This window comes from Hypanus sabinus, chromosome 9 (genome assembly GCF_030144855.1).
Source record: "Hypanus sabinus isolate sHypSab1 chromosome 9, sHypSab1.hap1, whole genome shotgun sequence".
NCBI classification, from domain to species: Eukaryota; Metazoa; Chordata; class Chondrichthyes; order Myliobatiformes; family Dasyatidae; genus Hypanus; species Hypanus sabinus.
Window position 1 is genome coordinate 157,116,829 of NC_082714.1, and position 24,165 is coordinate 157,140,993.

Genomic DNA, 24,165 nt, shown 5'->3' on the forward strand with positions numbered 1-24,165 from the left:
CTATGAAATCATCTAAGTACACAAGTACTTCAAGCAGGTTCATGTCTTCAACAGTCTGCTCCATGACAAGTTGTAAAGTTGCAAGCGCTCCTGATATGCCTGGAGGCATCCTTTCAAAACTGAAAAAAAAAATCAAAGAGGACATATGGATGCTGTCCTCTCTATCAGATTCACTCATTGGTATTTGATAATACCCACTTCTTAGATTCAAAACACTGAACCATTTGCTTCCACTTAAGCAGGCCAGAGCATCCTCAATCCAGGTAACTCTATATTGGTCTGGGATTGTACATCTGTTCAGTGTTCTATAATCAATGCACATTCATATTTTCCCATTCTTTTCCCTCACAGCCACTGTGGGTGACATGTAGGAACTTCTTGACTCAACGACAGTTCCAGTTTCATTAAGTTTCAGCAAATGCTGTCAAACATCTTCAACCATCTGCTGGTGCAACTGGCAAGACCCCTCTTGGAAAGATGTGTCCTCTTTCACTCTGATAGTGTGGTGAGCACTCTTGGAACAACCAACATCACAATTGTCAGTAGAAAAAATGACCTTGTGATCCAACATCTCATCAGTTACTCGCTTTTTCCATTTCTCTGGGATTGATGAGTCGAAGTTGAATGACTTCCATATCAACCTTACCAAAACAGAAGACTTTCTCTTCATTTTCTTCACTGTAAAACTAGAAACTCCTGCCACAGGAAGGAGATGTGTAACCTGCCTGCCACATCTGAGGCTGACATCTCTTCTTGAAGTGTTCCTGACAATCAATGCTATCCTGTTAGAACAGAAAGCCAAAGATGCCTGCAGTTCAGGTCTTACCAGCATTAATGCAGGTAAGAATGACTCTTCTTCTTAATCGACAGGAGCATTCGCAGGGGTGAAGTGATGGGCACTCCTGCAAATTTGAGTGTTTCAGTCACTCCAAATATAGTCAGCCCTCCTTATCTGCAGGGGATTGGTTCCAGGAACCCCCACAGATATCAAAAAACATGGATGCTGTTTCAGTGTGGTGGACTTTAGGACCCAGCAGAGTCCCGGACCTTGTTCAACCTGCCTCAGTGTAGTGGACTTTAGGACCCGGCAGAGCTCTGAATCCGCAGTGTTTCTGTTCATGAAAATAATCACGATCACGAATGAAAATAAATTGCAAGTATTTCCTGCCTGTGGCCATCAAACTTTACAACTCCTCCCTCGGAGTGTCAGACACTCTGAGCCAATAGGCTGGTCCTGGACTTATTTCCACTTGGCATCATTTACTTATTATTATTTAATTATTTCTGGTTTTATATTGCTATATTTCTACTCTATTCTTGGTTGGTGCAACTGTAACGAAACCCAATTTCCCTCGGGATCAATAAAGTATGTCTGTCTATCTGTAAAGCGATCGGAAAGAGGTGAAATGCTGTCAGTCATTGGAAAAGTGTTAGGCTACAGTCGGTCAATGATTGGAACAATTTTCAAGGATAAAGTGAGAAAGGCCTTGCCCCGATGAAAGCTACAATTATTACTAAGCAACGCAGTGGTTTAATTATTGAAATACACATGTTTCTTAAGTGTTTTATATGCATAGAAAGGTAAAATATATACTATATACTAAGACAAACATTTGACTAACTGACACTAAATAATACCGGATGTACCTGTTCTGAATTATTTAGTAAGAGAACTTGCAGTTTTTTTCAATCTCGATCCGTGGTAACCTACGCACATCCTCCTGTATACTATAAATCATCTCTAGAATACTTATACTGTAATACGTAATACAATGTAAATGCTATGTAAATAGTTGTCATACTGCATTGTTTAGGGAATAACGACAAGAAAAAAAGTCTGAACGTGCTCAAACAATGAGTGCTGGAGAGAGAACTTCCGGCGTTTTCCCGATCCGCGGTTGGTTGAATCTGCGCATGTGGAACCCATGGATAAGGAGGGCCGACTGTACTCTGAGTGAAGCTGGTTCAGAGTGAGTATGCCACACATTTCACTCAATGTCAGTAAGACGAAAGAGCTGTTTGCGGACTTCAGGAAGAGCAAGACAAGGGAACACAAACCAATCCTCAAAGACAAATCAGATGTGGAGAGAGTGAGCAATTTCAAGTGCCTGGCTGTCAAGATCTCTGAGGACCTAACCTGGTCCCAACATATCGATGTAGCTATAAAGAAGACAAGACACCAGCCATAGTTCATTAGGAGTTTGAAGAGATTTGGTTTGTCACCAAAAACACTTGAAAACTTTTACATATGTACCATGGAGAGCATTCTGACAGGCTGTCTGACTGTCTGGTACAGGAGGGTTACTGTACAGGATAGAAAGTTGTAAAATTAGTTAGCTCCAACTTGGGTAATGGTCTTCATAGTAACCAAGACATCTTCAAGGAGTGGTGCCTCAGAAAGGTGACGCCCATTATTAAGGACCCTTATCACCCAGGGCATGCCCTTTTCTCATTGTTACCGTCAAGAATAAGGTACAGAAGTCTGAAGGGACACACATAACCATTGTAGCAACCATCATATCTCAGGATCTGTAGAGGAAAGTAACTTAAGAATTTGAGTCATGTATGGCTCTAGCATAAATGGCATAGCATAGTTCAATAGTGCAAAAAGCAGGTAACTATAGTCCAGTTAGCTTAACATCTGTAGTTGGGAAAATGCTTGAAGCTATCATTAAAGAACAAATAGCGAGGCATCTGGAAAGAAATGGATCCATCAGGCAGCCACAGCATGGATTCAGCAAAGACAGGTCCTGTTTGACAAACTTACTGGAGTTCCTTGAGGATATAATAAGCACAGTGGATAGAGGGGAACAGAGCAACATTATTTACCTGGATTTCCAGAAGATGTTCAATAAGGTGCTATGTAAAAGACTTATCCATAAGATAAGGTTGTTTAGAGTTGGAGGTGATGTATTAGCATGGATAGCGTATTGGTTAGAAAGTAGGGAGTTGGGATACTTGGGTGTTTGTCTGGTTGGCAATCAGTGGTGAGCTGTGTGTTACAGGGGTCAGTGCTGGGCCCGCGACTGTTCATAATATACATTAACGATCTGGAAGAGGGGCCAGAGTGCAGTGTATCCAAGTTTGCTGATGACACTAAATTGAGTGGAAAAACAAATGTGCAGAGTATACAGAGAGTCTGCAGAGAGATGTAGATAGGTTAAATGAGTGGGCAAGGGTCTGACAGATGGAGTACAATGTTGGCAAATGTGAGGTCATCCATTTTGGAAGGAAAAATGGAAGATCAGATTATTATTTAAATGGTAAAAGACTGCAGCATGCTTCTGTGCAGAAGGACTTGGGAGTGCTTGTGCACAAATCGCAAAAAGTTGGTTTGCAGGTGCAATAGGCTATCAAGAAGGCAAATGGAATGCTGGTTTTCATTGCTAGAGGGACTGAGTTTAAGAGCAGGGAGGTTATGCTGCAACTATAAAGGGTACTGGTGAGGTTGCACCTGGAGTACTGCGTGCAGGTACTGACCTCCTTACTTGTGGAAGGATATACTGGCTTTGGAGGTGGTGCAGAGGAGGTTCACCAAGTTGATTCCAGAGTTGAGGGGGTTAGGGCACGAGGAGTGATAGAGTCACCTGGGACTGTACTCATCGGAATTCAGAAGAATAGAAACATATAAAATTATGAAAGGGATAGATAAGATAGAGGCAGGAAAGTTGTTTCCACTGGTAGATGAGACAAAAACTAGGGGAGTAAATTTAGGATGGAGATGAGAAGGAGGTGCTTTTCCCAAAGAGTGTTGAATCTGTGGAACTCTCTACCCAATGAAGTAGTGGCGAGGCTACCTCAGTAAATATATCTAAGGCAAGGTTGGATAGATTTTTGCATGGTAGAAGAATTAAGGGTTATGGGGAAAGGCAGGTAGGTGGAGATGAGGAATTATATGCAGAATTAAAAGGACTAAAACCTAACTGACCTATTGGCAGCTTAAGAAGTCATGCTGTAGGAATAATGTACTAACAAAGCAGAGTTTGTTCCATGAGAAGGCTTCTCGGTCTACTCTTATCAAAATGTGTGATAACAATATGTATCAACAGCTCCACGCAGTACAGGCAATCCCCGGGTTATGTACGAGTTCCGTTCCTGAGTCCGTCTTTAAGTCGGATTTGTACATAAGTCGGAACAAGTACATCCGGTATTATTCAGCGTCAGTTCATCAAACGTTTGTCTTAGTATATAGTATATATCTTACCTTTCTATGCATATAAAACACTTAAGAAATGTATGTATTCCAATAATTAAACCACTGCGTTGCTTAGTAATAATTGTAGCTTTCATCGGGGCAGGGCCTTTCGCATGCTCCATTATTCTCACTTTATCCGTTATCCTTTAAAATTGTTCCGATCGTTGACCGACAGTAGCCTAATGCTTTTCCAATGACCGATGGCGTTTCACCTCTTTCCAAATGCTTTATTATTTCCATTTTATTTTCAATCGCAATCGCTTCCTGTCAATGGAACAGAAACACTGCAGGCGGCGGGTCCTGAGGTCCACTGGGTCCTAAGAACCATGGCACTGAGACAGGCTAAACGGGACAAGTGGGGGCTGTGCTGGTTTTGGGTATTTGATCCTCCACAATATTCCGTGTGGGTATTTAAGCTGGAGGTGGCAGTGTTTTTTTTACGAGGTTGAATGCGAGCTCAACATCAACCCAGCACAGATGGTATGGGAGTCACTGGATCGACAACAACCAGGCACAGGAGCGGTCTGTCACTGGATCGAACCTCTGTTCTCGAGCCCGGCACTGATCTCACTGCGCCACCATCCGACAGGAGCGGGGGCGGGGTCAGGGTGAACCTTACTAAGAAAAATTTAAGCCAAATACAAAGTTAAACACTCAACACAGTATCAACGGCAACGACTTAAAATGGCAGACAGCGTTCTCCTTCCTCGGTTCGTAAGTACGAGTTGTCCGTAAGTCGTACGTTCATAACTCGGTGACTACCTGTATTCCGGGCTCACTTGGCTGCAGATTTTCCCACGCTATGTGAGCAGGGGCTCTGTTTTGCCAACTGAGAACTCAAGCTCGCTAATAAACACTATGTACTTTTAAGTAAACTGTGTTTGACAATTATCCTCTGGGTCTGAATCTAAAGGCCTCTGGTAGAGAGGCAGATCGACAGAGATGAATCCATGGTCAGATCAACCGTGATCTTATTGAACGCTCGATGTGCCAGATGGCCAACTCCTGCTCCTATTTCTTATTTTCTTACTTAGCTGCAACATTAGCAGATATCAACTGAGTCATCTCAGCTCAAATGATTTTCTCCACATTTAACAAAAGCTCTACTTATGTGGCAATGGGTGACCTTAACAACCAACACTGCAATGGAAGACATTATTCAGCTTTTGGAAACATTTTGATCTTCAATCATATTTTCCTCCTCTCTATCTTCTGAGTAACTCAGTAAAAGAAGGAGGATCATGAATCTTGTGGGTCATTCCAATACACAGAACAATCATATCTTGTGATAGTGCACCCTTCACAACTTGCTCCACTCCTAAGTGATTTACCTGAAAGCTCTCTTTGCAGCACAAGCACTACAGCAGTTTATCGAATCTGAAAGTGTAGGCAGAGAGTTTCTCTCTTGGAATATGTGTCTGAACTTCACAATGAGATCAGCTGAACTTTCAGTAGTGCCAAAAGCATTTTCCAGACCCTGCATATAGTTAGTTGATGAGACTAAAAGATTTTCTGCCTTCAGCAACCTCACTATTTCAGCATCAGGACCCAACTCTCTAACAGTCTTTGCTTCTTTATATTGTCTGTGCATTGCTATTCACCTAGTAAATGTGACATCTGCTCAGTCCAAGTCTCATGTTCTTCTTCTCCACCGGGTGTGGGCTTTACTCTAGAGAACATTCTCAGCTTACAATAACACAGACCTCAGTGGGTACACTTCGGCATTTATCGACTTGTGATATGATAGCAGACGCCAGCTCAGATTTTAGATCAACAGCTTAAGGACTTAATAAATTTTAACAACAGCCAGAGGTTTCCCTTCATTCCTCAGAAAAGAGAGCAACTTGAACTGAATATCTTCACCCTCAGCAGCATCTAGAAATGTATTCTGTGCACTTCTAAATATATGAACTGGCCATGGCCCTGCCTCTCCAGGTATTCCTATCACAGAGAACTATCATCCTGTCAGCCTAACATCAGTAGTGGGGAAGATGCTAGAGTCCATTATTAAAGATGAAATAGTGGCATATCTGGATAGCAGTGATAGGATTGGGCCGAGCCAGCATGGATTTAACAAGGGCAAATCATACTTGACTAATCTATTGGAGTTTTTCGAGGATGCAACCAGGAAGTTAGACAAGGGAGATCCAGTGGATGTCGTGTACCTCGATTTTCAGAAGGCATTTGATAAGGTCCCACATGGGAGATTGGTGGGTAAAATCAGAGCTCATGGCATTAGGGGGAAGATATTGACATGGATAGAAAACTGGTTGGCAGATAGAAAGCAAAGGGTAATGGTGAATGGGTGTTTCTCGGAATGGCAGGTGGTGACTAGTGGGGTGCCACAGGGCTCGGTATTGGGACCACAGCTGTTTACGATTTACATCCACGATTTAGATGAAGGCATTGAGAATAACATCAGCAAGTTTGCTGATGATACTAAGTTGGGTGGCAGTATGACATGTGATGAGGATGTTAGGAGAATTCAGGGTGACTTGGATAGGCTGAGTGAGTGGGCAGATACTTGGGCAGATGACATTTAATGTGAATAAATGTGAGGTTATCCACTTTGGGAGTAAGAACAGGAAGGCAGATTATTATCTGAATGGTGTAGAGTTAGGTAAGGGAGAAATACAAAGAGATCTAGGAGTCCTTGTTCATTAGTCACTGAAGGTGAATGAGCAAGTGCAGCAGGTGGTGAAGAAGGCTAATGGAATGTTGGCCTTTATTACAAAGGGAATTGAGTACAAGAGCAAGGAAATCCTTTTGCATTTGTACAGGGCCCTGGTGAGACCACACCTGGAGTATTGTGTACAGTTTTGGTCTCCAGGGTTAAGGAAGGACATCCTGGCTATAGAGGAAGTGCAGCGTAGATTCATCAGGTTAATTCCTGGGATGTCCGGACTGTCTTACGCAGAGAGGTTAGAGAGACTGGGCTTGTACACACTGGAATTAAGGAGATTGAGAGGGGATCTGATTGCAACATATAAGATTATTAAGGGATTGGACAAGATAGAGGCAGGAAATATGTTCCAGATGCTGGGAAAGTCCAGTACCAGAGGGCATGGTTTGAGAATAAGGGGTAGGTCATTTAGGACAGAGTTAAGGAAAAACTTCTTCTCCCAGAGTTGTGGGGGTGTGGAATGCACTGCCTTGGAAGGCAGTGGAGGCCAATTCTCCGGATGCTTTCAAGAAGGAGCTAGATAGGTATCTTATGGACAGGGGAATCAAGGGATATGGGGATAAGGCAGGAACCGGGTATTGATAGTAGATGATCAGCCATGATCTCAGAATGGCAGTGCAGGCTCAAAGGGCCGAATGAGGCAGAGTGAGTTCAGTCACATCACTGGAGATCTGGACCAGCACAAAATATTTGCCAACTGATTCAATCAAACTATGATCAATCCATGTAACTTTTACCAGAACTTTCATAAGATTCAAGGCCTTAACTGAAATATCATTTTCAGCATCAACAGAATCATTGCTCAGTACACAAGCATTGAGTGGATAATCTCTTTCTATCACACCAAACCTTCAACTCTGCGGCATCCATTTCATAGCATCTTAGTTATGACGCATTTTAAAAATGCAAAAAAAACCCACTGGTGTAATACTGGCTTAAACACAAATAAACAGGCTATCCAATCATTATACAGCCGTAGTACAGCTTTAGATCATATAAGCATCCATCGGAGATGATGCCCCCAAAAGTGGAACCCCCTCACTGCAGGCTTGTAATGAGTTAGCTATGACTGTGAATACAAGCGAACAGCAACAATACTCACAATGCAAGGGGATTAACCATGAAATGGCCACTTCCAATAAATAAACACGTCGAGGATAAACACAAACAAAAGTTTGAATGTTCCCTCCAAGGGAAAACTAAGGCCATTACTTGTATGAATATTGACACACCCATTCAAATTTACCATTCCCCATGAAGCAAAAATTTAATTCACACTAGTATAAACTTGATCGAAATTGTATTGACAAAATATTTTAAATTATAAACAAAGGAAAAGGACCCATTACATGCATATTAGTCTGTAGTGTATACTAATCATTGGAGCTCATTGTGGCATAATCAATCCAGTTTGCTTCACTTCATTTACTCACGGTACTGAAACTGTCCAGGAAAACATAAAAAAAAATTCCATGCAACGTCAAAGGATGTGTCAAACTTTTGCCAAGGTTGCGTGCTAACTAGCTAAAAGTTATATGCACATTCTCCATGAGACCACCGCCTGCATGAGGATTTTCTGACATCCCTATCTGTCCTTTCAAAAGGGTCCTCAGAGCATTTCAGCATGTTCTCTGCAATGCTCGTCATCCATTTCCGTTTTCCTTCTCTCCCCTCTTTCGATCTCGCACTCCCTCTGGAAAATGGCTCCCCCATTCTTTTCCTGTGCTCTCTTCCAAAAGAAGTGCTAAAAAGACAAATCCTATTGGCTAATTCCGCAAGCCTAACTTAATCAACTGTATTTTTATTTTAAACAGCAAAGATGAAATACACAACTCTATAATGTAATTAAAGGAACACTTAATGAATTTTGAGAAAATCTGCAAAAAATAAATGCCTAACAGCATTACTGTATTAATAAAACATGGTCTTAAGCCAGGGGATTACTAATAAATAAATGAACACTATAAGTTATAATAAGAGAGAAATAAAAATAAATAAATAGTGTGAAAAGAGAGTAAAATAGTGAGGTAGTGTTCACAGTGGGAGGCAGGGAGGAGAACTTCTCTACTGAAGGACATGTAAGGTGCCCCTTCCCACCTGTGGCCTTCAGGTCACCCTTGGGCAAAGTGTAGCACCTGTGTAGACCCCCCACCCACCAGACAGGGTCAACTGAAACCACGGGAGCAGACGCTGGATGGTTGTATGAACAGCTGGTGCACATCACAAGCCCTGATTATATGACCACTGGTGGCTAGACAGTCTATTAATAGTGGTTGGGGGTTCATCCATCTTGTAAAAACACTGCCCAGAAGGCGGTGCTGGCAATCCATTTCCGTAGAAAAATTTGCCATGAACAATCATGGTCATTAGATTATGGTTGCCCACGTCATACAGCAAGGCACATAATAATGATGAATGTTCATATTCTGTTTAGAAATCTGATTGGCTAGATATCAACAAAGCTGCACCTCGAGTATGAGTGCTTAACACACTGATCTACTCTCTCTACAGTCATGATTGCATGGTTAGGTACAGCTCAAACACCATCTATAAATTCACCAATGACACCACTGTTGTAGGCAGCATCTCAGAAGGCAACCGGAGGCATAAATAGGAATGAGATAGATTGGGTGGTTGAAGGTGTTTTTGTTTTGCATGCCATTCACACAGATTATTTTATCCCTTCAGTGTACTGAGGTAGAATCTGAACCAGAATCAGATTTAATATAATTGGTGTATGTTGTGATATTTGTTGTTATACAGCAGCAGTACATTGCAAAAGGACTAGGTAAAACAATAACAAGTTCAGAATAAAGTGTTGCAGTGCCAGCAGATAACAGGTATAAGGTCTTGACAAGGTGGATTGTGTGGTCAACAGTTCATCTTATTGTACTAGGGGACCACTCGATAGTCCTACACCCATGGGACAATGTACTAACCTTTACCTCTAGGAGTGGTTCCTTAAAGTTGTCATAGCCGGGGTGGTAATGGGGACAAGCTCCCACCACCTATTAAATGCTCCCACCACCTATTAAATGCTCCCAATGGTGTGCACCTCAAACGGCCTCTGACAACCAAGTCCAGTTCCTGGCATTCATGTCTAGTGGAACCATTTCTACTGACCAGAGAAAGGGCGAAGATGGTTACTGGAACCTTAAAACCGGTTGCTTTGGGCAGATGGGGCTCGTCAGCTGTAGTTGGTAGCTCATCTAGGAGAAGGAAAGCTCTGATCTCAAACCTCTGTTGCCTTGCAGCTACACCCACACATGCAGAGGCCTTTGGGACTAAACCCCATGGGAAAAATCCAGAGCTGCAGTCCCTAAGGCAGTCCTACATTGAGTTCAATGCTGACTGGTAACTCCTGCGTCGCTGCTAGTGCTAAACTGTATCAGTCTCTGTCGTTCCTGTGGGTTCATCTGCTGTGTGGAGATGGGGAGCTTGCTACACTGGCAACAGCATGCTCTCCATATTGTACTGCCTAGGCTTGCTTATCTAGACAGCAAAGACACAACATCCATGGTTGACCCTGACTGACAGAGGCCTTACTCAATTCGTGAAGTAGCAAACTGGGAATTAATCAGTATTAATTAAACTAATAAAGAAAAAGGAAAGGTCACAAGATCACTCAAGTGGAATCTTACCGATGCACCTCAGGAATCCTGTCAGCCAGCCCTGCAAAGCTAGCAGCAATGGTGTTAATCTCAATCTGCTTCAGGGTGACAGCTTGACCACGTTGTTTGTCAAACATGTAGTCTGATCTGTTTATGCCCAAGGTAATTGGCTGAACAAGAGAATAACAAAAAGGTGAGACCACAGCTTATACAACAGTAAGATTCGATTGGAAGAAACGTGCAGGCGTAATAGCTCGTCATCACACAAGGCTGCTGAGAAGATTTAAAAAGCCAGGAGTTTCTTTTGGTGAGAGATTTGATTGGGAGAAGTGCGCAGACACAATAGCTCATCATCGCGCAAGGCCACCAAGAAGGTTTCTGGAATAACAGGGAGACACTGCCTAGCGGAGATGTCGGAGTAGTGCGAGTCCGAGTAGTACGGCTTTGGGTCACCAGGGCTTCAGTGAGGACGGGCCTAGGTGAGGTATGAAGGTAAGTTACTTTCATATCTCTTTTACCCTCTAACTTAAGAATAGTGGGTATGATTGCAAGGCCAGTTTTCTGCTCTGGGTGTCAGATGTGAGATATCCAGGAGACTTCCAGCCTCCCTGATGGCCACATCTGTGCCATACGTATCAAGTTACAGCTCCTTAGAGACAGAGTTAGGTAAATGGAACTGCAGCTCGATGATCATCAGCTCGTTAGGGAAAATGAAGAGGTGATCAATTGGAGCTAAAGACAGGTAATCACACCGGGCCCACAGGAGTCTGACAAGTGGGTGACTGTCAGGAGAGGGAAAGGAGAGCATCAGGTAGTGGAGCACTCCTGTGGCTGTCCCACTTAAAAATAAGTACTCCATTTTGAGAACTGTTGGGGGGGGGGACCTACCTGGGGGAAGCAACAGTGGCCGTGCCTCTGGCACCGAGTCTGTTCCTGTGGAACAGAAGTGCATGGCAGCAGTAACAGGGGAGTCGATGGTTAAGGGGACAGACAGGTGATTCTGTGGGCGTGAAAAAGAAACACAGGTGGTAACTTGCCTCCCAGCTGCCAGGGTTCACGATTTTTCTGAACGTGTCCACAATAGGAGGGTAGGTTGTGGTACATATTGCTACCAATGACAAAGGTAGAAAAAGGAGGGAGTCCTGAAAGCAGAATACAGGGTAGTAATCTCGGGATTGCTGCCTGTGCCATGTGACAGTGAGTATAGGAATAAAATGAAGTGGCGGATAAATGCGTGGTTGAAGGATTGGAGCAAGGGACAGGGATTCAGATTTCTGGAGAGGGGGACAAATATCCTAGCAGTGGGGTTTGTTAATGCTATTGGGGAGGATTTAAACCAGATTTGCAGGGGAGTAGGAACTCAAGTGAAGAGGCAGAGGATGAGGCAGTTGGCACACAAGTAGAGACAACATGTAGGGAGTTTGTGAGGAAGGATAGGCAGATGTTAGATCAAAGATGCATTCAGTCAGATGGTTTGAAATGTGTCTACTTTAATGCAAAGAGTATCATAGTCATTGTGGATGAACTTAGAGCATGGATCAATTTGTGGAACTACAACACTGTGGTCATTACGGAGACTTGGATGACTCAGGGGCAGGAATGGCTGCTGAGTGTGCTGGGCTTTAGATGTTTCAAAAAGGATAGGGAGGGAGACAAAAGAGGTGGAGGAGTGGCAGTGCAAACCAGGGATAGTATAACAGCTGCAGAAAAGGAGGAAGAAATGGAGGGATTGTCTACTGAGTCATTGCGGGTGAAAGTCAGAAACAGGAAGGGGGCAATAACTCTACAGGGTGTTTTTTTTTAAAACAGACCTCCCAATAGTAACACAGACATCGAGGAGCAGATATGGATGCAGATTCTCAAACAGTGTAATAATAATAGGGCTGTTGTGATGGGTGATTTTAACTTTCCTCATATTGACTGGCACCTCCTTAGAGCAAGGGGTTTTGACAGGGTCAAGTTTGTTAAGAGTGTTCAGAAAGGTTTCCTGATGCAATATGTAAATAAGCCAACTAGAGGAGGGGCTGTATTTGATCTGGTATTGGGAAATGAACCTGGTCAGGTGTCAGATCTCTCGGTGGGAGAGCATTTTGGAGACAGTGATCACAACTCTATCTCCTTTACCATAGTGCTGGAGAGGGATAAGAGCAGACAATTTGGGGAAATATTTAACTGGGGTAGGGGGAAGTATGATGTAATCAGGCAGGAAATTGGAAGCATAAATTGGGGGCAGATGTTCTCAGAAATACACAGCAGAAATGTGGCAAATGTTCAGGAAGCACTTTCATGGCATTCTGCATAGGTATGTTTCATTGACGCAGGGAAAGGATGGTAGGGTAAAAGAACCGTGGTGTACAAAGGATGTGGAGAATCTAGTTAAGAAGAAAAGAGAAGCTTACAAAAGGTTCAAGAAACTAGGCATTAACAGAATTCTACAAAATTACGTTTGCCAGAAAGGAGTTTAAGAATGAAATTAGGGGAGCTAGAAGGGGCCAGAGAAGACCTTGGCAAGCAGCATTAAGGAAAATCCAGAGGCATTCTACAAGTATGTGAAGAGAACAAGGATGAGCCATGTGAGAATAGATCCAAATAGGTGCAATAGTGGAACCATGTGCATGGAATCAGAATCAGGTTTATTATCAACAGCATGTTATGTGAAATTTGTTAACTTAGCAGTAGTAATTCAATGGAATACATAATCTGGCAGAGAGAAAAAATATAATAATAAATAAAATAAAAAAATAATAAGTAAATCAATTACATATATTGAACAGATTTTAAAAAGTGCAAAAACAGAAATACTATATATTAAAAAAAAAGTGAGGTAGTGTCCAAAGATTCAAAGTCCATTTAGGAATCGGATGGCAGAGGGGAAGAAGCTGTTCCTGAATCACTGAGTGTGTGGCTTCAGGCTTCTGTACCTCCCTCCTGATGGTAACAGTGAGAAAAGGGCATGGCCTGGTTGCTTTCTTTTCAAGTGCCTTGCCGTTCAGTGTGGGCGATCATGTCTCTACATCCATCACAGTCCCTGACCCTCCGAATTGTAGTTGTTGCCTCCCCTGTTTCTGACCGTGATGTTAATCCATCTATCATTCTCACTCTTTGTCTGCCTCTGCTTCTTTTTCCTTCCAGCTTTCCAGTGGTAACTAAATGTTCCAATGTCTCTCTTCACATGATGTGTCCAAAGAATTTTGATTGTTGTTTTTTTAAGTAATGTATGTCTTGTTTTCGTTCTCTGTAGAACTTCTTCGTTGATTATCCTGTCCGTATATGATATGCATAGCATTCTTCTGAGCAACTACATCTCTGCCGCATTGATTCTTTTTTCCATTACATTTGTGATGGTCCATGACTCGCAGCCATACATCAATATAGGAAGAACGTAGCAGCTGAGAGCTCTAAGGCGGATGTCAATTGCCATTTTCTTGTTCGTTAAGATGTTTCTCATTTCTGTAAATGTTGTCCTTGCCATTGGGTGCTGGAGGTCCTTAATAATGGACACTGCCTTTCTGAGACATCGCTCCCTAAAGATGTCCTGGGTACTTTGTAGGCTAATGCCCAAGATGGAGCTGAATAGATTTACAACCTTCTGCAGCTTCTTTCGGTCCTGTGCAGTAGCCCCTCCATAACAGATAGTGATGCAGCCTGTCAGAATGCTCTCCACGGTACAACTGTTGAAGTTTTTGAATGTATTTGTTGACATACCAAATCTCTTCTGGAGTTGGAGGAGGAAGTGGAGGTCAATACTTTGCTTTAGTATTCACCAGGGAAAAGGACCTTGGCAATTGTGGGGATGATTTACAACAGACTTAAATGCTTGAGCATACATTAAGAGGGATGATGTGCTGGAGCTTTTGAAAAGCATTAAGTTAGATAAATTGTTGGGACCAGATGAGATATACCTCAGGCTATTGTGTGAATCGAGGGAGGGGAGATTGCTGATGATCTTTATATCATCAATAAGGATGTGAGAAGTACTGGAGGATTGAAGAGATGCAAATGTTGTTCCCTTTGTTGTTCAAGAAAGGGAGTAGAGATAACCCAGGAAATTATAGACCAATGAGTCTTACTTCAGTAGTGGAGATCCTGAGAGGTGGGATTTATGAGCATTTGGGGAGACATAATCTGATTAGGGATAGTCAGGATGGCTTTGTTAGGGGCAGGTCATGCCTTACAAGCCTGACTGAATTCTTTGAGGATGTAACAAAACACATTGATGAAGGTAGAGCAGTGGATGTAGTGTATATGGATTTCAGTAAGGCATTTGATAATGTTGTTCCTTTCTGACCTTTCACCAATCTCTTTTTTCCTACTGCATACAGTGTTTCATTTGTGATCCATTCTGTGCCTTTGAGCTTGTGCTACCTTGGAGTACAAGGAGCTGAAGCGTGAAGTACAATGATGCTGCAGGCTTAACAAAGAGGCAAACCTACAACGCATGTACTCCAGCATGGAAAATGAGGCCAACAAAGGCACCAGCAAGATAGTTTATGCTGCAGTAAAAGAAATTACCGGCACCTTTACACCACGAATTGGTGCAATCAAAAATGATGAAGGAAAAACTCCTGACAGAAGATGCAGATGTGAGGGAAAGGCGGCTCGAGTACACCCAAGAAACTCTATGAAAATCACAAGAATGAAAACCGTGACAAAGCCATTGACCGGACAACACTAGAACATGAACCCGACCCACTACTGTCAGAAGTAGAAAGAGCAATCGAGAAGATTAAAAAGAATAAAGCACCTGGTCCAGACAACATACCAGCAGAACTACTGAAAGCAACAGGCACCTCAATGGCCCACATCTTGCACCACATTGCCTGCACCACCTGGAAGACTGGCAAATGGCCAACAGACTGGTGCAAATCTGTCTACATTCCAATTCCCAAGAAAGGGGACCTCCTGCAGTGCAGTGATTACAGAACAGTTGCATTGATATCACACGCCAGCAAGGTCCTACTCACAATCATCTCAGAGGACTAAAGAACTACGTAGATAGAGAAATCGCACTGGAACAAGCTGGCTTCAGGAGTGGCTGAGGCACCAGGAACCAGCTCTTCAACATGCTCTTAATAATGGAGAAAATGAGAGAGGTCAACACCCCCTGTACATCTGCTTCATAGACTACTCAAAAGCATTTGACTGTGTCCAATACACCAAACTGTGAATAACAATGAATCAACTGGGCGTAGCACTACACCTAGTGGCCCTTCTAGAAACACTGTATGCTACGCAATCTTCTGGCCTCCGGACCATATCTGGCGAGACTGAATCATTCTGCAATGGGAAAGGAGTCTGTTAAGGCTGCATCCTTTCTCCACACCTTTTTAACATCCACACTGAGATGATCATGAGACTGGCAATTCCAGATAACACTGGCATTAAAATAGGAGGAAGAACCATCAATAACTTGAGATACGCAGATGACACAGCCCTGCTAGCCACAACAGAAGAAGACCTACAAGTACTATTCAATAATGTTGCAAAAGTCTCTGCTGAATTTGGTTTGCTGATAAATGTCAGAAAAACCAAAATTATGGTGATAAGCGAAACTGCAATTCAAGCTGCTGACATCTACATCGGAAACGACAAGATCAAACAAGAGTCCTCCGTTATATATAAAAACACAAAATGCTGGCAGAGCTCAGCAGGCCAGACAGCATCTGTGTGAGGAGGTAGTGATGACGTTTCAGGCCAAAACCCGTTTTGGACCGAAACGTCGTCACTACAGACTCCTGATGAAGGGTTTCGGCCCAAAACATCGTCACTACCTCCTCCCATAGATGCTGTCTGGCCTGCTGAGTTCTGCCAGCATTTTGTGTTTTTATTTATTTCCAGCATCTGCAGATTCACTCGTGTCCTCCTTTATATACCTTGGTGCAGAACTAAATGACACGAACGAGTGCAGCAAGGAAATAAGGTGAAGGCTAACAATGGCACGCACAAGCACTACCAAACTCTGGAACATCTGGAAAGATAGATCTGTGAGCACTGACACCAAGATACGCCTTCTCAAGAATCTCATCTGGTCAGTAGCCCTATATGGCTGTGAAACATGGACCCTAAACTCAGACCACATTTTATGAGTAATTAATGTAGAAAACCAGGTAATTGCAAAGGGTTCACAAACTTTTTTCTTGCAACTGCACATGCTGGGCCCAGGCCAGGTCCTCTGAAATGAGAGCACCAATGAATTTAAAGTTACTGACAAACAAGTCCTACATTACTTTTCTTTTTGCGATATGAATTCTGCTTCTCTCTCTCTCTCTATAGATGCTGACTAACCAGCTCTTCTTGTTTCCTGGTGTTCAGATTCTCAGCATCTGCAAAATTTTGCAAACAATCTCCTCCTTTCTTAGTTATAGGAAGTGGCAATTTTATCTTCAGGTGTACGAGATATTGTAGACAGAACTTGAAAGTGAGCCAACACAATGTAGACTGAAACCATATCGCCACAGAAATTTATTTCCTATCGTGGGGGAGTTTAGGACCAGAGGTCACATCATCAGTATAGAAGGATGTCCTTTTAGAACAGAGAAGAGAAGGAATTTCTTTAGTCACAGGATGGTGAATCTGTGGAATTCATTGCCACAGATGGCTGTGGAAGTAAAGCCAACTGGTATATTTAAAGCGGAAAATTATAGTTTATTGATTAATAAGGGTGTCTTAGGTTGTGAGGAGAAGGCAAGAGAATGGGGATGAGAGGGATAATAAATCAGCCACGGCAGAGCATATGTGATGGGACAAATGGCCAAATTCTGCTCCCATGTCTTATAGGTGGTGGCTGCCATCCCTTTCGTGCACAAGATCTAGACAATAAGATTGGTTCCTTGAAAGTGGGGTCACTGCTGGATGATGTGATAGAGGCAGTGTTGGGCACACTGGCTTTCATCAGTCAGTAATCTCTCCCAGGAGTTTATTTAATGTATTAACTAATCTTCTGATCTGGAAACCAATGCAACATTCATGTGTACGTAGTGCCTTTTAACATGCCAGCATAAACGTCAGACAAAAAAGAAACCCACTCAAGTATAGAAGGTCAAATGACATTCTTTGTTGATCATTTGCCCACAAGTTTTAACAGCACTTCAATACATTCTTGCTGAAGCATTATTTCCCACACCAAAAATTATAATTCCTGATGGAAAGTAAATGATCATGTGTGTTTTTTTTTTAAAAAGAACCTCTTCTTAACAGGATGAAACTGAATCCATTACCTGGGTAATTCCTTCTTGAAGTACTTGACTGTAGATGTTGAAAAGCCGAGCTGTAAATTCATCTACTTCTATGGTGCTGAAAATAATAGCAAGGAAGATGTATTTGATAAGGTTTCAACAATTCAGCAATCAATACCCACTCACTTTAATACTTTGAAATGGAAAAGTTAGAGCTTATACTGCATTCTTCCGAAAGCTAACATTAATAGTTGAACAAACACGAGGAAATCTGCCGATGCTGGAAATTCAAACAACACACACAAAATGCTGGTGGAACACAGCAGGCCAGGCAGCATCTATAAGGAGAAGCGCTGTCGACGTTTCGGGCCGAGACCTTTCGTCAGTTGAGATACATTTTCACACTGTAACCCACAGATCTGATTCTGTACACATTCTACACATTACTACAAAGACACTTAGCAAAATTATACAAATGCAAGCTGGAGAGCATTCTGAGCAGTTGCATCAATATCTGGTATGGAAGCGATAATGCACAGGATTGGAAAAAGTTGCAGAGTGTTGTAAACTAAGCCAGCTTCATCATGGGCACTAGTCGGCCCACTATCGAGGACATTTTCAAAAGGCAATGCCTCAAGAAGGCTGCATCCATCATGAGGGACTCTCACCATCCAGAATATGCCCTCTTCTCATTGCTACCATCAGGGAATAGCTACCAGAGCTTTAAGAGCAAAACTCAACATTTTGATAACAGGTTCTTCCTCTCTGCCAACAGATTTCTGAAAGATCTATGAACATTCATTCATTCTGTGCCATGCCATATGACGCGGGTAATCATGGTCTTTGACCATAATTTTCCTTGGTGAATTTTTCTACAGAAGTGATTTGCCATTGCCTTCTTCTGGGCAGAGTCTTTACAAGTCGGGAGACCCCAGTCATTATCAATACTCATCAGAGATTGTTTGCTTGACATCAGTGGTCACATAACCAGGACTTGTAATATGCACCATCTGCTCATATGACCGTCCACCACCTGCTCCCATGGCTTCATGCGACCCAGATTGGGCGGCGGGGTCGGGGGGTGCTAAGCAGGTAAGCAGATGCTACACCTTGTTCAAGGATGACCTGCAGACTAGCAGGTCACCTTACACCTCCTTTGGTAGGAACGCATCTCCACCCCACCACCCGCTGTGAACACTACCTCACTATTTTGCTCTCATTCTGCATTATTTATAATTTTACATATTCTTATTGTAATCTTTAGTAAGTTTTAATGTACTGCACTGTACTACTGCTGCGAAACAAGCTTCACAACATATCTGTGATAATAAGCAAGATTTTGATAGCTTATCAAATCTTTTGGGGGAAGGCACTACCTGTACAAACCTGTTGAGGTTGCACCTGAACCCTTGAGAACAGGTTTGATTGAGCCGTTTGGAAAGGTTTAATCTAGTTTGGCCGGGGGATGAGAATCAGAGTGATAGTGCAGAGGATGAGGTAGTTGGTTTACAAACAGAGGCAGTGTGCAGTGAGACTCCCAGCAAAGAGAGGTTGATGAACAGGGCAAAAATAAAGTCAACAGGATAAATTGCAATGAAAAAAGGTGGACAAAATCGAAAAGGGCGAATGCTAGACTGAAGGCGTTACCTTTGAATGTGCACTGTACATGGAATAAGGTAGATAAACTTGTAGCATAGTTACAGATTGGCATGTATGATGTTGTGGACATCACCAAATGGTGGCTGAAAGAAGATTATAGCTGGGAGCTTAATGTCCAAGGATACAGATTCTATCAAAAGTACAGGCAGGTAGGCAGAGGGGGCAGTGTAGCTCTGTTGGTAAAAAAATGAAATCAAATCATTAGAAAGAGGTGACATAGTATCAGAAGGTGTTGAATGATTGTGGGTAGATCTAAGGAACTGCAAGGGCAAAATGACCCTGATGGGAGTTCTATATAGACCCCAAACAGTAGTAAAGATGTGATCTACAAATTACAACTGGAGATAGAAAATGCATGTCAAAACAGCAATATTTCAATTGGCATGGGGGATTTCAATATGCAGGTAAACTGGGTAAATCAGATCCGTGCTGGATCCCGAGAGGGGGAATTTCTAGAATGTATTACTTTGGAGTAAAGAGAATTATGGAGGTAGGAGAGAGGAACTGGCCAGAATCGATTGGAAAGGAACACTGGTGGGGATGACAGCGTTACAGGAATCGCTGGAGTTTCTGGGAGCAAATCTGGAGGCGAAAGTAGGTTTCCAAAATCTGCAGACTTTCTTGTGTTTGTGACAGGATATATACATCCCAAAGAGGAAGAAATAATCTAAAGGCAGGGTGATACAACCGTAACTGAAGAGAAGTCAAAGCTAACATGATTGGGGTGCTTTTAAAGAACCAACAGAAAGAAACTAAAAACGTTATAACAAAGGAAAAGATGGAATATGAAGGTAAGCTTGCCAGTATTAAGGAGGATACCAAAAAGTGCCTTCAGCTATATATAAAGTGTAAAAGAGATGCGAGAGTAGATATCAGACCACTGGAGAGGTAGCAGTGGAGGATAAACTGAGTATATAAAAAAAAACTCTTACTTCAGTGGTTGGTAAGTTGATGGAGAAGATCCTGAGAGGCAGGACTTCTGAACATTTGGAGAGGCATAATATGATTAGGAACAGTCGGCATGGCTTTGTGAAAGGCAGGTCACACCTTACAAGCCTGATTGAATTCTTTTGAGGATATGACTAAACACATCGACGAAGGTAGAGTCGTAGATGTATTACATATGGATTTCAGCAAGGTATTTGATAAGGTGCCCCATGCAAGGCTTATTGAGAAAGGAAGGAGGCATGGGATCCAGGAGGACATTGCTTTGTGGATCCAGAACTGGCTTGCCCACAGAAGGCAAAGAGTAGTTGAAGATGGAACATATTCTGCATGGAGGTCAGTGACCATAGTGTGCCTCAGGGATCTGTTCTGGAACCCCCTACTCTTTATGATTTTTATAAATGACCTGAATGAGGAAGTGGAGGGATGGGTTAGTAAATTTGCTGATGACACAAAGGTTGGGGGTGTTGTGGATAGTGTGGAGGACTGTCAGAGGTTACAGCAGGACACTGATAGGATGCAAAACTGAGCTGAGAAGTGGCAGATGGAGTTCAACCCAGATAAGTGTGAGGTGGTTCATTTTGATAGGTCAAATTGGATGGCAGAATGTAGTATTAATGGTAAGACTCTTGGCAGTGTGGAGGATCAGAGGGACCTTGGGGTCTGAGTTCATAGGACACTCAAAGCTGCTGCGCAGGCTGACTCTGTGGTTAAGAAGGCATATGGTGCATTGGCCTTCATCAATCGTGGGATTGAGTTTAAGAACCGAAAGGGAATGTTGTAGGTAATATAGAGGACCCTGGACAGACCACACTTGGAGTACTCATCTCAGTTTTGATTGCCTCACTATAGGCAGGATGTGGAGACCATAGAAAGGGTGCAGAGGAGATTTACAAGGACATTGCCTGGAATTGGGAGCATGCCTTAAGAGAAGAAGTTGAGTGGACTCAGCCTTTTCTCCTTGGAGTGATGGAGGATGAGAGGTGACCTGATAGAGGTATATAATTTGATGTGAGGCATTGATCATGTGGATAGTCAGAGGCTTTTTCCCAGGGCTGAAATGGCTAGCATGAAAGGGCACAGGTTTAAGGTGCTTACACAGTGAGTGGTGAGTGCATGGAATGGGCTGCCGGTGACAGTGGTGGAGGTGGATACAATCAGGTCTTTTAAGAGACTCTTGGATAGATACATGGAGCTTAAAAAAAGAGGGCTATGGGTAACTCTAGGTAATTTCTAAGGTAAAGACATGTTCGGCACAGCTTTGTGGGCTGAAGGGCCTGTATTGTGTTGTAAGTTTTCTACATCTGTATGTTTCTAACTATTTTGAATCAGTTTTCACTATAGAAGACACTAACAGTATGCCAGAAGTTCGAGTGTGTCAGGGATAGAAGCGTGTGTAGTTGCCATTATTAAGGAGAAGGTGCTTGGGAAAATGAAAGGTCTAAAGGTAATTAAGTCACCAGGACCAGATGATATACACATCAGGGCTCTGAAAGAATCAGAATCAGGTTTATTATCACCGGCAAGTGATGTGAAATTTGTTAACTTAACAGCAGCAGTTCAATGCAATACATAACCTAGCAGAGAAAAAAAAACAAAATTAAAAAATAATAACAAACAAGTAAATCAATTATGTATATTGAATAGATTTTTCAAAAAGTGCAAAAACAATAATACTGTATGTTTAAAAAAAAGTGAGGTAGTGTCCAAAGATTCAATGTCCATTTAAGAATCAGATGGTAAAGGGGAAGAAGCTGTTCCTGAATGGCTGAGTGTGTGTCTTCAGGATTCTGTATCTCATGCCCTGGGTGCAGAGGTCGCTGCCTTTCTGAGACACCGCACCCTGGAGATGTCCTGGGTACTTTGTAGGCTAGTGCCCAAGATGGAGCTGACTAGATTTACAACCTTCTGCAGCTTCTTTCAGTCCTGTGCAGTAGCCCCTCCATACCAGACAGTGATGCAGCCTGTCAGAATGCTCTTCACAGTACATTTATAAAAGTTTTTGAGTGTATATGTTGACACTTCACTTCAAACTCCTAATTAAGTATAGTTGCTTTCTTGCCTTCTTTATAACTGCATTGATGCGTTAGATCCTCAGAGATCTTGACACCCTGGAACTTGAAACTGCTCACTCTCTCCATTTCTGATCCCTCTGTAAGGATTGGTATGTGTTCCTTCATCTTACTCTTCCTGAAGACCACAATCAGCTCTTTCATCTTACTGATGTTGAGTGCAAGGTTATTGCCGCAATACCATTCCATTAGTTGGCATATCTTGCTCTTGTACACCCTCTTGTCTCCACTGAGATTCTACCAACAATGGTTGTGCCATCAGCAAATCTATAGATGGTATTTGAGCTGTGCCGAGCCACACAGTCATGGATATAGAGATAGTAGAGCAGCGGGCGAAGCACACACCCGAGGTGTGCCAGTGTTGATCGTCAGCAGGAAATGTTATCATTAATCTGCATAGACTGTGGTCTTCCAGTTAGAAGGTCAAGGATCCAATTGCAGAGGGAGATACAGAGGCTCAGGTTCTGTGACTTCTCAATCAGGATTGTGGGAATGATGGTATTAAATGCTGAGCTATAGTCGATGAACGACATCCAGGCAGAGGTGTTTGTATTGTCCAAGTAATCTAAGACCATGAGAAGAGCCATTGAGATTGCATCTGCCATTGCCCTGTTGTGGCAATAGACAAATTGCAATGGCTCCAGGTCCTTGCTGAGGAAGGAGTTCAGTCTAGTCATGTCCATCCTCTCAAAATATTTCATCACTGTCGATGTGAGTGCTACCTGGCGATAGTCATTAAGCAGCCCACATTATTCTTCTTAAGCATTAGTGTAGTTGTTGCCTGAAGAGATGGCTGAAGAAATTGTGGAGGCACTAGTACTGATCTCCCAAGAATCAACTGATTCTGGCATGGTTCCAAAGGAATGGAAAATTGCAAATGTCACTCAACTCTTCAAGGGAGAGGCAGAAGAAAGGAAATTACAGGCCAGTTAATCTGACCTCAGTGGTTGGGAAGACGCTGGAGTCAATTGTTAAGGGTGTGGTTTCAGGGTACTTGGAGGCACATGATAAAATAGGCTGTAGTCAGCATGGTTTCCTCAAGGGAAAATCTTGCCTGATAAATGTGTTGGAATTCTTTGAAGAAATGAAGGATGGAGGATAGACAAAGGAGAGTCAGTTGATGTTGCATACTTGGACCTTCATAAGGCCTTTGACAAGGTGCCATGCGAGGCTGCTTAACAAGTGCCCATGGTATTACAGGGAAGATACGAGCCTGGATAAAACATTGGCTGATTAGCAGGAGGGAAAGAGTGGGAATAAAGGGAGCCTTCTCTGATTGGCTGCTGGTTACTAGTGGTGTTCCACAGGGGTCCATATTGGGACCACTTCTTTTTATCTTAAATGTCAATGATCAGGATGACAGAATTGATGACTTTGTGGCCCAGTTTGCAGATGATACAAAGATAGGTGGAGGGGGCAGGTAGTTTTGAGGAAGTAGAGTGGAGGGGGCAAGTCATTTTGAGGAAGTAGAGATGCAGGTAGTTTTAAGGACGGACTGATTAGGAGAATGGGAAAAGAAATGGCAGATGGAATACAGTATTGAGAAGGGTCTGGCCATGCACTTTGGTAGAAGAAATAAAAGTATAGACTTTTCAATTTTAAATAGAGAGAAAATTCAAAAATCTGAAGTGCAAAGGGATTTGAGAGTCCTTGTGCAGGATTCCCTAAGGGTTAATTTGCAGGTTGAAAATATGATGAGGAAGACAAATGCGACGTTAACTTTCATTTCGAAATGGCTAGAATATAAATGCAAGGATGTAATGTGAGTCTTGATAAAGTACTTGTGAGGCCTCACCTGAAGTATTGTGAGCAGCTTAGGGCCTTT

At 42.7% G+C, this 24,165-nt stretch overlaps 1 protein-coding gene across 2 annotated transcripts in view; it reads right to left on the reverse strand.

Annotated features, from left to right (window-relative positions):
- The window catches only part of gss (glutathione synthetase), a 112,535-nt gene that overhangs the window by 59,001 nt on the left and 29,369 nt on the right, over positions 1-24,165 (reverse strand). For both annotated transcript variants that reach the window (XM_059980919.1, XM_059980918.1), the window contains exons 4-5: positions 17,707-17,782; positions 10,520-10,659 (exon numbers count right to left, since the gene is read on the reverse strand). In XM_059980919.1, the coding sequence (XP_059836902.1) occupies positions 10,520-10,659; positions 17,707-17,782 (216 nt within the window). The remainder of the gene's footprint in view (positions 1-10,519; positions 10,660-17,706; positions 17,783-24,165) is intronic.